Here is a 13,805-nt window from a genome sequence, read left to right as displayed (position 1 = left end):
GAATTTTAGAATAGAATCTGAAAATAGAAAAAATGTGAGAAGAAGAGGAACACATGAAAAAAAATTCCTTCTTTCCTGGTTTGAGAATACAGCAACAGAATGGACAGCATTTTAATTAAGTCAAGATAGTACAATAAAGAATAAAGAATGGGACAGAGGATAGGATGTAGAAAATAAACTTCAAGTTTGGACACCTTGTGGTCAAATACTAATGGGACCCTGGATAGATACAGTCAGTACTGATCTGGAGCCTGTCAGTGGGATCATTAACAGAAAGGGCAATAAAAGCCATGGGACTAGATCACCCAATAGAAGTATATAAAGTGGGGAACTCCCCAGCAGTCCAGTGGTTAGGACTCCATGCTCTCACTGCTGAGGGTCTGGGTTCAATCCCTGGTCAAGGAACTAAGATCCCACAAGCCGTGTGGCACGGCCGAAAAAAAAAAAAAAGTATATAATTTACATAAAATGAAAGGAGGGAGGCCCAAAATCCGAACACTAGGAAACACTAGCATGTAAGAGGGTTGGAGGAAGAGTAAGAAGAAAGAGGAGCCAGAGAAGGAGACAAGCAGGAGGGCACAAAAGAGGAAAACCAAGGAAGAATGGGACCACAAAAATTAACGAAAGGAAAAATTGGAATCAATGGAAAATAATGTCAAATGCTATGGACAGATCAAGTAAGATAAAGACTGAAGAGTTTTAACTGGATTTAGCAATTATGTCATTATTGTTAAGAAAACCCTATATTCTCTACTTTAAGATCATGTTTAAATAGAATAAATAGAAACAGCAGGCATCCTAGGACCAACTGGAGAGCATGTCATTAATTTAACCAACAGTTCGACTCAAAATAGACGTCAAAACAGCAGGTAAAGAAGTCACATTTCAGCACACCCTCTTACTTAAGATGTATTCCGTATGGCTCTGGGGGAATGCTGCTCTGAAGACTATGGAAACAGTACACCTGTGAGCCACCAATAGGGTCTTTTTGTGAAGACTACATAGCAAATATTCCCCATGTCAACTGCAGAGAATTATATTAAAACTAAAAAGAAGTAGTAGCTAAAATAACTTCAACCCAGTATTCAATTTAATTAGTCTCAACACCTTAGCTGAAAGCTTATTCTAACGGCATCACGTCATTCTCAAAAGGTAATTTAAATGAACTAAAATTTGAAAACATAAATGCATTTAGAGTAAAGAGAAGTGGGTCTTGAAAATAATAAAGCATTACAATATCAAAGAGGCAGGAAATAAATGCTTATCAAAAGAAGCTCAGTAAGACAAAACACTGGTGGTTATGAAAACATAATTCTACCGGTCCTTCCAATCTACTTTTATCACGTTAACATGATATGTTAACATGTTAACATGTGATGATTAAATATATTGTGGAAAAACCTTACTACCCATAAATCTGTCCTGATTATGTTTTTTATAACATAAAGAAAGAGGGCTTCCCTGGTGGCGCAGCGGTTGGGAGTCCGCCTGCCGATGCAGGGGACACGGGTTCGTGCCCCGGTCCGGGAGGATCCCACATGCCACAGAGCGGCTGGGCCCATGAGCCACGGCCGCTGAGCCTGCGCGTCCGGAGCCTGTGCTCCGCGACGGGAGGGGCCACAGTGGTGAGAGGCCCATTAATCCTAACTCTAACTAGAATCCATTCATTAAACAAATAATTTCACTGAGCAGTTAACCATGTGGCTAGGCACTGTTGTTCTAGAGGCTGGGGATATAGCAGTGAATGAAACAAAATTTTTGTCTTCAAAAGCATTATAGTGGGGGAATTTTAAACAATCTCATTTTGTCATTATTTTAAACAAATAACAAGTTCACAAAACTCAAAATGGGCAACTGTTTAAAAAATGATGAAAATTTTTAGTTTTTAACATTATATCAAGAATCTTTCATTAATTGTTTAAATTTAAACTTACCAATGCAAACTGATTGACTTGAATGAAGAGTATTTCTACTTCCTTTTCAGTAACTTCAGACCCAAAACCCTTATATTCTTTGTACGCTTCAAGGTAAGAACGCAGCCACTGGCCCTGCAGTTCTCTATCTGGATAAAGACTATAGTCTACATCACTCACACCTAAAATAGAAAAGAAAATACACTGAGATTTTTAAGAACACATTACACATCTTGTACAAACTTTAATAATCCCTACCATCTACATATTTTTTCAGAAAAAAATTATTAAATGTTTCCATTTGGGGCTGAAATACTAGATATTATTAAGTAAATAGCATTTATTAGAATAATAAACCAATCATAATGTATTCCAAATTAAATTCTAATGTACAATACAGTTGATCACCATAATCAATTCTCATTGCCTCAATTTCTCCTCAAAGTACGAAGCTTGAATCACCTGCATCAGAAGCCACAAATCTTCAATTTTAATAAGTACCTCAGGAGATTCTTATGCACACTAATATCTAGAGCATTTCCTAGAACTGTGGCTCTAAAGCTTCTTTAATCATTTCTCACAGAGTAAGAAATATATTTTTATATTGAAACCTTATACACACACCTGATATTAAGTTTCACAGAACAATATTTACCCTAACTACACCTTCCAATTCTGATACTTTCTATTTCTTTTCCATTCCTTGCTTTAATTATCCCACATACCTGATCTCATGATGTATAGTTTGAAAAATACTAATCTAGTTCATAGTATTTTGCCTAGCGTTCAAAGTTCTTCCTAAGTTGATCCAAACTTACTTCTCTGGTCTTATGACACTCTATTCTCCTTCATGGATTTTATATCCTACAGAAATAGGTATACTCATCTTGAAGATTTCTTCCTTCTTCCTGCAGTGCCCTCTCTTTCTCTTCTATCTGCACATCCAAACTCTAACTTTTTCAATTTTTTTCTACACAAAATCATATTAAGATCACTCTTTGGTATCCACAGCAGTGACTATCCATATTACTAACACGGTGATATCTCATTATATGCACAACTGCTTTCTCTTCCTATAGATATTTATGTACAACATGTATCTGGGGATACGGCAATGTATATAGGCTTGGTGGAGGGAAATAACTGAAAACATGTAAACTAAAACTTTCCCCCAACTCTCTTTACCCAGACCCAGTCTGGTAACTTAGAAGTATGTGAAAATACATGAATACATAAATATATAAAAATACAAATTCAGCAATGAAAAGTTCCTGCTAGGTATAAACCATCCAGGGGAATTCCCTAATCTTCACTATTTTAGAGCATTTCATGTTTCTAAATATAGCCATAAAATGTATTTTAAATTAATTATACTTACATTAAAAAACTTAAACTTTTACCTTTGATGGTAATAAAAGATTATTTTCAGGGGTAAAAATGACCAGCTTTTCAATTATTCATAGCCAATGACAAAAAAAAAAAAAAATTCTTGAGCTTTTTAGTTAAACAACATTCCAAAAGCCCTACTACACAACAGAAACAGCAAAGGCTTTTAAATGATTAAAAAGTTGTTTTCAAATCTTAGTTCTTTGCATTTTACTGTGACCTTGGTGAGTTACTTTACTCATTTGTAAACTGGGAATATTACCCAACTTATTGTTGTGCAGAAAAAATCAGATGAGATTTACGAAGCAACTATGTCAATTCTTAACAAAAGCCACACACACAAAAAGCCACAATCATTATTTTCCTTAAGAAATTAAGGAAGAGGTCATCATCTCTTTCCTCCAATAATAAAGAAAAACCAAAAAGGTCAGGAAGAAAATAAAAATTGTTGCTCCTACCCCCAGTTGATCTTCTTTAAAGAAAAGAAAAAACAATTCGAAAAGCATCCTTTCAAAATTATATATGCTACTCCATTAGAGGAACATGTTCCTCTAGATTTTACCTGCAAATTCATTGAAATGATTTCCAATATCATATGCCAGGTAGTTGTATCCAGAATATTCATAATCAATGAACTGTACATCACCTATGTGAGACACAAAAACAGAGACATAAGAAATCACATATAGGATCAGAAAATCCCTATGCTATTTATAATTAAATAGCTTCCAATATTTTGTCTCATTGTACGTGCTTGGTTACATGCACTTCTGAGACAATACAGGGTAAGGCTGTGAATTTTATGGCAATGAGCTTTACAAAATTCAAATTATTTATCTGGGTCAACAGCTTCTTTGTGAACATTAATGTCCACTACACTAAAGAAAAGTCAAAAAACAGTCATTCTCCAAGTTCAAACAAAAGCAAAATATGTCTTTAACCACATGGGGGCATCAGTTACTTAAAAATTCAAGTTTGGTTAGAAATGAAAACTATCTTTGGAAACTTAATAATCTACGCAACTTTAACAAAAAATTAATCTATGATACTCCAACAGTGAATTGACAAGCTAATCTATATATGGAAATAAAATACAGACTTTCAAAGACTTAAATTCTGAGAACCCTGCACTTGCTGATCAACATAACAACATGCCTCATTTAAGAAGTTAATTGCTATCAAACTCTTACATATTCCTGGAATGCTACATAATTAAGGTTTCCAATAGCATATTTGAGCAGCCTTAAGGTGGTTGTTTTATCATTTAAAAAGAGCAAAGGTATAGTTGCTTTTAAATATTTTTTTAATTTGAGAAATTTTTACATAAACTAAAGAGATTCCTATTCTAAACTAGTGCTAAATACAGATACAGATATGCGTATTTCATTATAATTCTCCAAAGACTATCCTGTTCCGCCTGCCCAGGGGACAAACTCCTGCTTATAAACACTTCATTTTTGAGTACTGAGTATTAGAGAGGGTTTGGCTCAACAGAGATATAGGTCCTATTTTTTAAAAGACGAGAAAAAGAGAGAGAAAGAGAGACAGAGTGAGACATTAAAAAAAAAAAATCAAAATGGGTCACTGTCTACATCAAGGGATCACAAACTCAAAGGCTAACAGGGCTCAACAGTTAAAATGGATACATGAACAGAGATGGCTATAAGAACAGTTTCTAAGCTGCTGATATTGAGAAAATGCACAGCATATGTCTAGTTACATTGTCTTTTAAAACATCAAGCTGAGGTAACAAAACAAACTTCTGGTTTATACACACTGGCTTTTCCCAGATAAAAGAGCTTTTGAACTGTCATGTGTCATACAGATTTATATGTTTAATCTGGGGATGTATGTTGATCATATTCAAACTCAGAAAAAGAGAATTATATGACAGAAAAATGTAATGGCAAGTGGAGTATTTTAGACAAAAGCCAAAAAATTTACTGTAATTGTATTTAATATTTAATTCAAAATTTTTATAATAGTCAAGTCTAGAGTAAAAAAAGTGAGATTACCAAAGTATAAAAGCCCAGTTACCAAAATCTATATGCATATTGACAAAATAATATAAGGTTTTTAAAAGTTGGTAACTACATAAACCACTACAACTCAACCAGTTTAAATTCCTGAATTCACAAAAACTATTCCACAGAAAGTCTTAGAGTTAACCAAATCACTTCACTAAACTTGCAGAATGGGAAGACAGAACAAGCTTTAACCAAATCACTTTACTAATAAGCTCTGAAATGAAAAGTCAGAACATATTTAAAAATTTTTTTCCAGGTACCCTTGGGAATGAGAGAGTAAAGACCACCATCATGACAAAATACTTTGCAGCCATGATAAAAATTTCATTTTCAAAAATTATTAAATGACCAGGAGAATTACAAATGTTATATGAAAAAAGACATAAAATAGTAAACACAGTGATCCAAATTATTAAAATATTATGCCTGAAGAGAGGAAAAAAGAAAAAAAAATAATGCATAGGGGAAAGAAGATGAATGGAAATAAACCAAAACAAAATGTTTCTACTAGCTTCATTTCAGATGGTAGACAAGTGACCTTTCTTCTTTTATTCTTTGCAATAAACATTACTTTTAGGAGGAAAAAAAAAAATGACAGTTTAAAAAGATTAAGATGAATAAGAGACTAAACACGATTTGGGAAATACCTAACCACCCAGCCTTCAAGAAATCAGGATTCCAGAGGATTTACCAAGTTGTATTACTGAGCCAACCAAATAGTTTTAATAAACAATGTTTTAAATTGCAGCTGTTGATTGCTTTAGCTCTTTTAAACACAAATTCTTGTAGAGCTCATATTAACTGTTACATGCCAATAAAAATACACAGCCCAGTCCTGAAGCTTACTTTTGCCACATAAACAAAAGCTTCAATTTCAATTTTCAAAATTATATTTAGAATTTGGCAAACATAAATAAAATGGCAGGTAAAACATGCCTGCTTATAAATACAATTTAAATAAAGCATAGATCATTTTAACAAAAGTTAAAATCTGTTTCAGTATGAAAATTTTAGCAATGACTTTTTGTAGTAGCATTAATTCATTAAAACTAGCCTTTATTTTTAAATGCTATGTTGAGTTTATAAATAATGAAATTTTAAAAATAAGAAAATGAAGCTAACAAGATACAGATGAGGCTGTTACCAGGCTCCGTGCATGTGAACAAGTGATGCGATAAACCTCCAGTCAGTGCGTTTAAGAAGCACGGGTGCGCCGCCACATGGCAGCAACAATGGCATACCTAATCTGTAGCAGATGAAGAAAATTTGGCAAACTCACATTTTACAAGACACAAAGCTTAAAAGGAAAAAAAAATTTTTTTAATCTGCATTAACTATTCTTTTCAAACAACTGCAAACAAAGTGGAACTCAACCTTAAATTTAATCTTCTGCAACAAAGTAAAATTAAAGAGGCCTGCTTCCCTTATTTCGGGTGCCAGAAAAATCAAATTACTGGAAAATGCTTTCCTACCAAAAAAATGCACTGAACTTTTTTCTTCTACAAATTTAACTTCTGAATTCTAAATTTTCCAAGTATTTAGAGGAACATCCACATCACTATAATAATTAATAGCTCATATGGCATGACTATCTTGTTAATTCTTTAAGATATGAATTTTTAATTGGGGATTCAAGGGCGGAAAGAAAATGAGAATACTCCCGAAAATTTTACACAAAATTTTATATAGGCAGATTCTGAGGGGATTCTCAATTTTCCAGATTCTCAAGGGATCTTTGACCTCCAAAAAGTAAAGCATTGCTTTAAGAGCTAAGACTATATTTTATCTGTATATAATTAGCACACAGTGGGTAAAGCATAAGATTACTGAATAAAACTATAATCTGAATGTTCAAATGCTACATTTTTCTTTTTTCGTTTCTTACGTATCTTCGCAGTAATGAAATCCACACTCTGAGTTAAATTGTTCAAATTTCAGTACAGTTTAAATAATATTTAAAGTACTTTAAAGCCAAAAAAATTAGCTTATTAACTACGGCTATATAATTCACATGATACATTCATTTGGACTCCTTTTATTTATTGTTGTTACAGAGAAAAGGATAAAGATGAAAAGCAAAATAACCAATATGAGAACCTGAAAATGTTTCCAACTCACTCTACTACTTGCTCTACAGTGTTATTATGTAAGGCAGAAAGAGAACGGAGAGAAAAAGTAACCATGATTACACTAATGTTGGCAAAATGCTCTCCAATACACAGAAAAAGGAAGTATTCTGTTCTGGGAAACTTTCGCTTCATCCCTTACTCTAGCATCCAGTAACTTTACCCTGGACGTGTACACCTTCACCACACAGCACTCATCATTCTGAATGTAAACTTCTGTATTGTGATCTAACTCGTCCACTACATGGCACATGGCTTCCTGGAGAGGCAGTAGGTCCCTTCCACTTTTCCTTATGCAATCCACAGAGCAAATCCTAGCACACAGGAAGTATTCAAATGCTAGTGAAATAAATGGAGGTTTTGCAGAAAATGCTCAGACACAATGATAACACATATTTAAATGGAAGCGGGGGATAAGCATGAAATATTGAGGAACAAAATATGGCATTTCTGACATTCTTATTCCAGTATATGACTGAACATACAGTGGGAATGAATGTATGAGTAAAGAAAAAACACTGAACTAGTAACTATTTTAGGTAGCTCTTCCTTGATAGTTCAGGTTTTTACAGTCCATTTAAAGTTTTTTATTACCTGATTTAGGGTTATTTTATTTTATACTAAATAGTGATCCAGACTACAAGTTAAAACAAGGTTAAGATTATCGTTCATAAAAATTCCAACCTGGAAAATATAGGTTAGCAAATAAAAAAATAAATTTAAATTTTAAAATAAAACAAAAAACTCTTTGTTTAAATATCAATAAAATAACAACCATATCAATGCCTTTTCATGAATAATAATAAAGTGGATAAGATTTAGAGTCAATCAAGTGACTAAGAATGGTGACTCACCCATTTTCTATTTATATTGTTTTATTTAAAACTCTAAAGAAAAACCTGGCTTACTCTGTAATTCCCAGAAAAGCTTCCTTTTTCTTCCACTCATTTTGTATTTCCTTAAATAGCTGTGAATCAGCTTCTTGCATTCGCTGACAGAGAAAATAATCAATGGCAGCCATTTTAAGTTACAATTAGGTCTTCAAGTGAGCTTTTTATGAAGCTTTTATGAATGGGGGAAAAGGAGAAACAAAACAGCCACCAATAAACATTCTGACAGAGCATCAAGACATGAGACAACAAACTCAAAAGCTTTAGCAATTACTTCTAACATGTCAGCAGTTAAAGGATTAGTTGAAATTAAAATATTAGATTTGAAGTCAGTCAATAAGCAATACTGAAATTTGTTCTACTTAGTATAAATTCTTTTTAATTAATTGCTGATTAATTTAAAAGATGACTGATGTAAGTCTTATCTTACAATTCTGGAGCGAGAACCACTGCTTTTGGTTTTACTATTATATAACAAATTCTATCATCATATCATTAAGTATACTTTTCTTACCTTTTTAAGATGTCATTTCACTGAAGCCAAGGAATGGGCTGCTGTCTTACCAACCACCTAATTCCTGGCACTGACTAACTTTTCAAAAATCTTGACAGCTACCATCAACTTCAGAAAGGAAGCTTACTCTTCTCCCATATTCCTGAGTCCTGTCAACTGACATGATGAAAACAAGTAGAAGCAGTATTTCTTCTGTGACGCCTACCAGTTCTGTAACATTCGCAGGTGAAAATGCCTATAAACTGCAGGGTGCTCACAGTCTTTGTGTGTGTGTATATATGAGTACGTATATATACATATACATATATACATTTTTAAACTTTAATCACTCAAGTTATAGTTAAGATAGAATCTGTAAATTGCACTTAAAGATAATCTGAATTGCCACTGCATACCAATGAGCCATAAATCCTTCTGGCTTATACTGATAGTAACCATTTTCACTTTTTCAGAATCAGATACATTTTGTATAATGCATCTCCTATAAACATAATACAGGGGTTGGCAAACAATGTGGTCTCAAGTCAAATCCACCACAGTGCCTGTTTCTGTAAACAAAGTTTCATTGGAACACAGCCACACATATTTGTTCATGAATTATATGAACAGTATATGGCTGTGTTTGTGCCACAACACAGATCTGAATAGTGGAAACAGAGACTATAACATGGGACGAAAAGTCTAAAGTATGTACTACATAGCCCCTTACAGAAAACGTTTGCCAACTCCTATCACGGTATAATAGCTGCAACTGAGAGCTGCTAAGCACCTAGTCTGGTGCTATTTACATTACATGCATCATCTAAAATCTTGCCAGGAACCATCTGAAGTAGATATCATCTCCTAAGTTTCAAATAAAGCAAATAAAAGTTCTAGACTATCAACAGTATAAGCACTTCCTAGAAATCTGCTAAACATGCAGAGTCCTAAGCCCATCAGTAGAAATTCTTGTTCAGATGGTCTTGGATGGAGCCCAGAAACCTACATGTCTCCCAAGTACCCTAGGTGATTCTGGTGCAGATAGTAAAGGATCAAATATAAACACTTAATGAAGAGATAAAATGAATTGTCTAATACCACCTACTTCCATATGTGATTAAGCAGGGATTTGAACACGAGTGTGCTTGGTTCCAAAATCTATATTCTTTTTGACTTCTCTTTTAAGTTACTTAAGAGTTAAGAGTTTGATTACTCTTTTAAGAGTAATATATCTGCTTGTAAGAGTTACTTAGAGATTTTTAATCTAGTTACAACATATAAAAAAATCTAACACTACGTTTGAAAAGTCCATGCAGAGACTTCAAGATGATCCAATATAAATTCATGAAGTTTAACTAAAGTTTGTACTTCCAAGAAATTAAGGGTCTGAAACACACTACAGAGAGATACTGAGATTGATGATGCAAAGGCTAGTCCCGTGGCTTTCATCTTGTTATTTTTATATATATCATAGGTGGATACAAAATGGTGAAGTCCTGACCTCAAATCACATGAATGATTTAACAAGTGATAACAAATCAAACACATTTGTGAACATAATATATAGCTTAATCATTTATTCTTTGTAGAAACCATTTTAATTTGAAAAGACTTGACACTTGGCTTTTAGATGCTATAATAAATTAACAAGTTCAGGTAAAGAACTTTACAGTGCATATTTCTAATTTTCATGATCCTCCTTGATATTGCAATTATAAGTACTAATGCTATGCTACAGCTCAAATATATATATTTTCTGCTTATTAAACTTACTAAATTTATATAATTTACCTTTTATAAAGTATGAGGCATGTTACTTCTCCTTATAACTAAAGACAAATATGTCATAGTCACATTACTTCAAAACCATTAGCTCCTAATTTGAAACAGAGTAAGATAATAATAAAAAGAACAAGCTTCTTGCCATTGTCATGAGTTTCAGATTTTACCTGAACAATATTCCAACCATGTTTTCTTAATGCTTATGTATCAACTAATCACATAGGAATTGATTTTAATGGATGCCACAAAGTCCAAAGTAGCCTTCCTAACGGACAGTATAAAGCCATTGGTAAGAAAAAAATAACAGAATATCTCCACAACTAACACACAAACATAACCACAAAGACAAGAAGAAACAAATGGTACATAACAGACTTCTGTGAAGAAGGGCAAACTCTAAAACCTGTATCAACATATTTACACTTGTTGAACTGCGAGTTTTATTCTTCTGTGTAGGGAAGAAAAATTAGACACAAAAGTATGATTTAGGTAACTCATGGTAAAGTAAACAATGACAACCTTGAACTCTTAAAGCCAGACTGAAGCATAAATATTTTATTTGAAAATATGAGAACTTTTCATATCACTAATCAGTAGTTTAGACAGGCAACTGGTTAAATTAAAAAGTAAAAATTAATTTTTTTACCTAAGACATAGTAATCTGATTTTTTTGGTCCCTTATGTTTTAGATTATAAACAAGTTTGTTCAGTGAAATGAATATTCAAAAGAAACTTATAAAATTAAAATATGAAAAGTTAAAATTATATTCCAAAGGAAATAACAGATTCTCTTAATTAACTTGCAGTTAAAAATAAAGCTGAGTGTCCACTTCAAATGTAAGATGAAGACCCTCACTTGAAATTCCTTTATATAAAATGTGTTTATTAGCTCTTGCACTGAACTTAAAAGCTAATATACATCGCTTTAATGCATAACTAATACTCTAGTCTCACAAATGGCATTGAGATTTGGTTACTAGTATATAATGTAGTACATATATACTATGACAATTATATATAATAAATGGATAATAATAAATTAAAGGACACTGTCAAGTACTTAATGTTTTGGGGTACACCTGAAGTTTTCAAAAAACGATTCCACACAGACTTCAAGACATTCAAAATAAAGATGTTAGCTCAGAAAATTTTTAAAAAATAGAATCTCTAATCCAAATTAAAATATCAAATATAAAAGGTACTTAAGTGTGTTTCTGAAAATATGTGCTTCAGTCTACCACCCTTGACAGTGTTCTTTGGTTCGTTTTCTTCAAATTAAAGTCAGTTACAAATATTAAAAGCTTTTGCATTAGCACAGTCTCAGCTTACAGTCTGATAAGAATGGTCATAAATAGTAATTTAACATAATATGACCACTTAATCAGAATTCTTTGGCTTCAATATCTTCACAACAGCACACTTTTAATTCAAAATAATCTTCCAACTATGATACCTATGTTCAAAACTGGTTTCCTACAAAATGCAATAGCTTCAAAGTTTCAAACAGACTTTTTGAATTAATGTTAATCTTTCAACCAAAATTATGTTTTAAAAATGCCAATGTATTATTGAAGGGCACCTACCGCTTTAGCAACCAAACCTCAAACCACTTTATCCAATAATATAATACAACCAAGTGTTTCTTAACGATAAAAACACAGAGAATTTGAATACAGCAAGATAGGAACAATCCCAAAAAACATTTCACCAAAAAGTTCACTGACCATCTCAAAAAATGTTAAAACAATTTACTAAATTGTCTTGATTATTACTTTAGTAGATAAAATTTCAGCAACTACAAATAAAATTTCCTCCATCTGTGGCTCCCTCCTTAGCATCAAAATATCTAACAAATCAGTATAATAAACAGGTAATAGGAAACCTAGAGACATACTTGCTTCTAATACTGCTGTCCCCCCCGACACTCAAAAAATTTCTATATTTATAAAATAGTACAATGTCAGCTGGTTTTTCAATTACTCCCATTACAAGCAGGTGCATTTTCAAACCATGAACTACCAAATATTTACAATTAAATTCATAAACCAAGTCATTTTATCAGTTTTCATTTAAAACTCTAACAGAAACCAAAAACTGTTTCTAATAAACCAATTCTAAGAAACATATTTTATACAACTATAAAGAGAATATGTATTCCTAATTTAGCACAGTTACCGTGACTTTGTAACCAAAAGAAAATGTTGAAGACTGCACACATGTTTTTAACCCTTGCGTTTGAATTAAATTTACTGACACAAAGATCAAAGGATTGTTAAGAACATGAAGAAAAAAACCTTACTCACTGCTAAAGTCAAACACCTACCTTGTTTCTCATTGTAGATTATATTCTTACACAACAGGTCATTATGGCAAAGCACAACAGGTGAGCCCAGGTTAGAAAGAATCTTCTTCATCCAAGTCATTTCTTCCTGAAGAATCTGAGAGCTTGGGATATCACTTAGGAACCTTTCAGTTTAAAAAAAAAAAAAAAAAGAGTTATATCTTGTTTATATTAATGGCAACATTTTTTAAAGTTTCATTAAGGAATAAAATCTTCTTTTCTTTTCTTTTTGTCATATAGAACTGATTTTTTTCCTTCTAGTTTTATTAAGATATAATTGACACACACAGCACTGTGTAAGTTTAAGGTGTACAGCATAATTTGACTTACATACATCACGGAATGATTACTATAATAAGGTTAATGAGCAGCCATCATCTCACAAAGATACAAAATAAAAGAAAAAGAAAAAAATTATAGTTTTCTTGTAATGAGAACTCATGATTTACTCTCTTAACAACTTTCATATATAACACACAGCAGTGTTAATTTATCATGTTTTATATTACATCCCTAGCACTTATTTATTTTGTAACTATAAGTTTGAACCTTTTGCCTACTTTCATCCAATTCCCCCTTCCCCATACCCCACCTCTGGTAACCACAGATCTGATCTCTTTCTCTGAGTTTGTTTGTTTTTCAAATATAAATGACCTGCAGCACTATGTTACTTCCTGGTGCATGACACAGTAATTCGATATTTCTATACATACCAAAGAAAATCTATTTTTAATAAGTCCTTTCCATTTAAATGCACAGACTTCTGAATTAAAGCAAGCCAATTATTCTAAAGATTAGAATACAGAAAAACCATTAAAAAGAATTTAAACATGAATAAAAAGAAACA

The 13,805-nt window shown here is 32.5% G+C and overlaps 1 protein-coding gene across 1 annotated transcript in view; it reads right to left on the bottom strand.

Annotated features, from left to right (window-relative positions):
* Nucleotides 1–13,805, bottom strand: part of ETNK1 (ethanolamine kinase 1) — a 73,020-nt gene that overhangs the window by 18,045 nt on the left and 41,170 nt on the right. The window contains exons 4-6 of the mRNA XM_022577769.3: nucleotides 12,941–13,083; nucleotides 3,862–3,945; nucleotides 1,935–2,095 (exon numbers count right to left, since the gene is read on the bottom strand). Of these exons, the coding sequence (XP_022433477.1) occupies nucleotides 1,935–2,095; nucleotides 3,862–3,945; nucleotides 12,941–13,083 (388 nt within the window). The remainder of the gene's footprint in view (nucleotides 1–1,934; nucleotides 2,096–3,861; nucleotides 3,946–12,940; nucleotides 13,084–13,805) is intronic.

The sequence above is a fragment of the Delphinapterus leucas genome, chromosome 11, assembly GCF_059928025.1.
Source record: "Delphinapterus leucas isolate spDelLeu-1000000601 "Yukka" chromosome 11, BTC_Dleu_Yukka2, whole genome shotgun sequence".
Lineage (NCBI taxonomy): Eukaryota > Metazoa > Chordata > Mammalia > Artiodactyla > Monodontidae > Delphinapterus > Delphinapterus leucas.
Note: the sequence above shows the minus strand (reverse complement) of the source record. Positions and strands in the feature narration are given on the sequence as shown.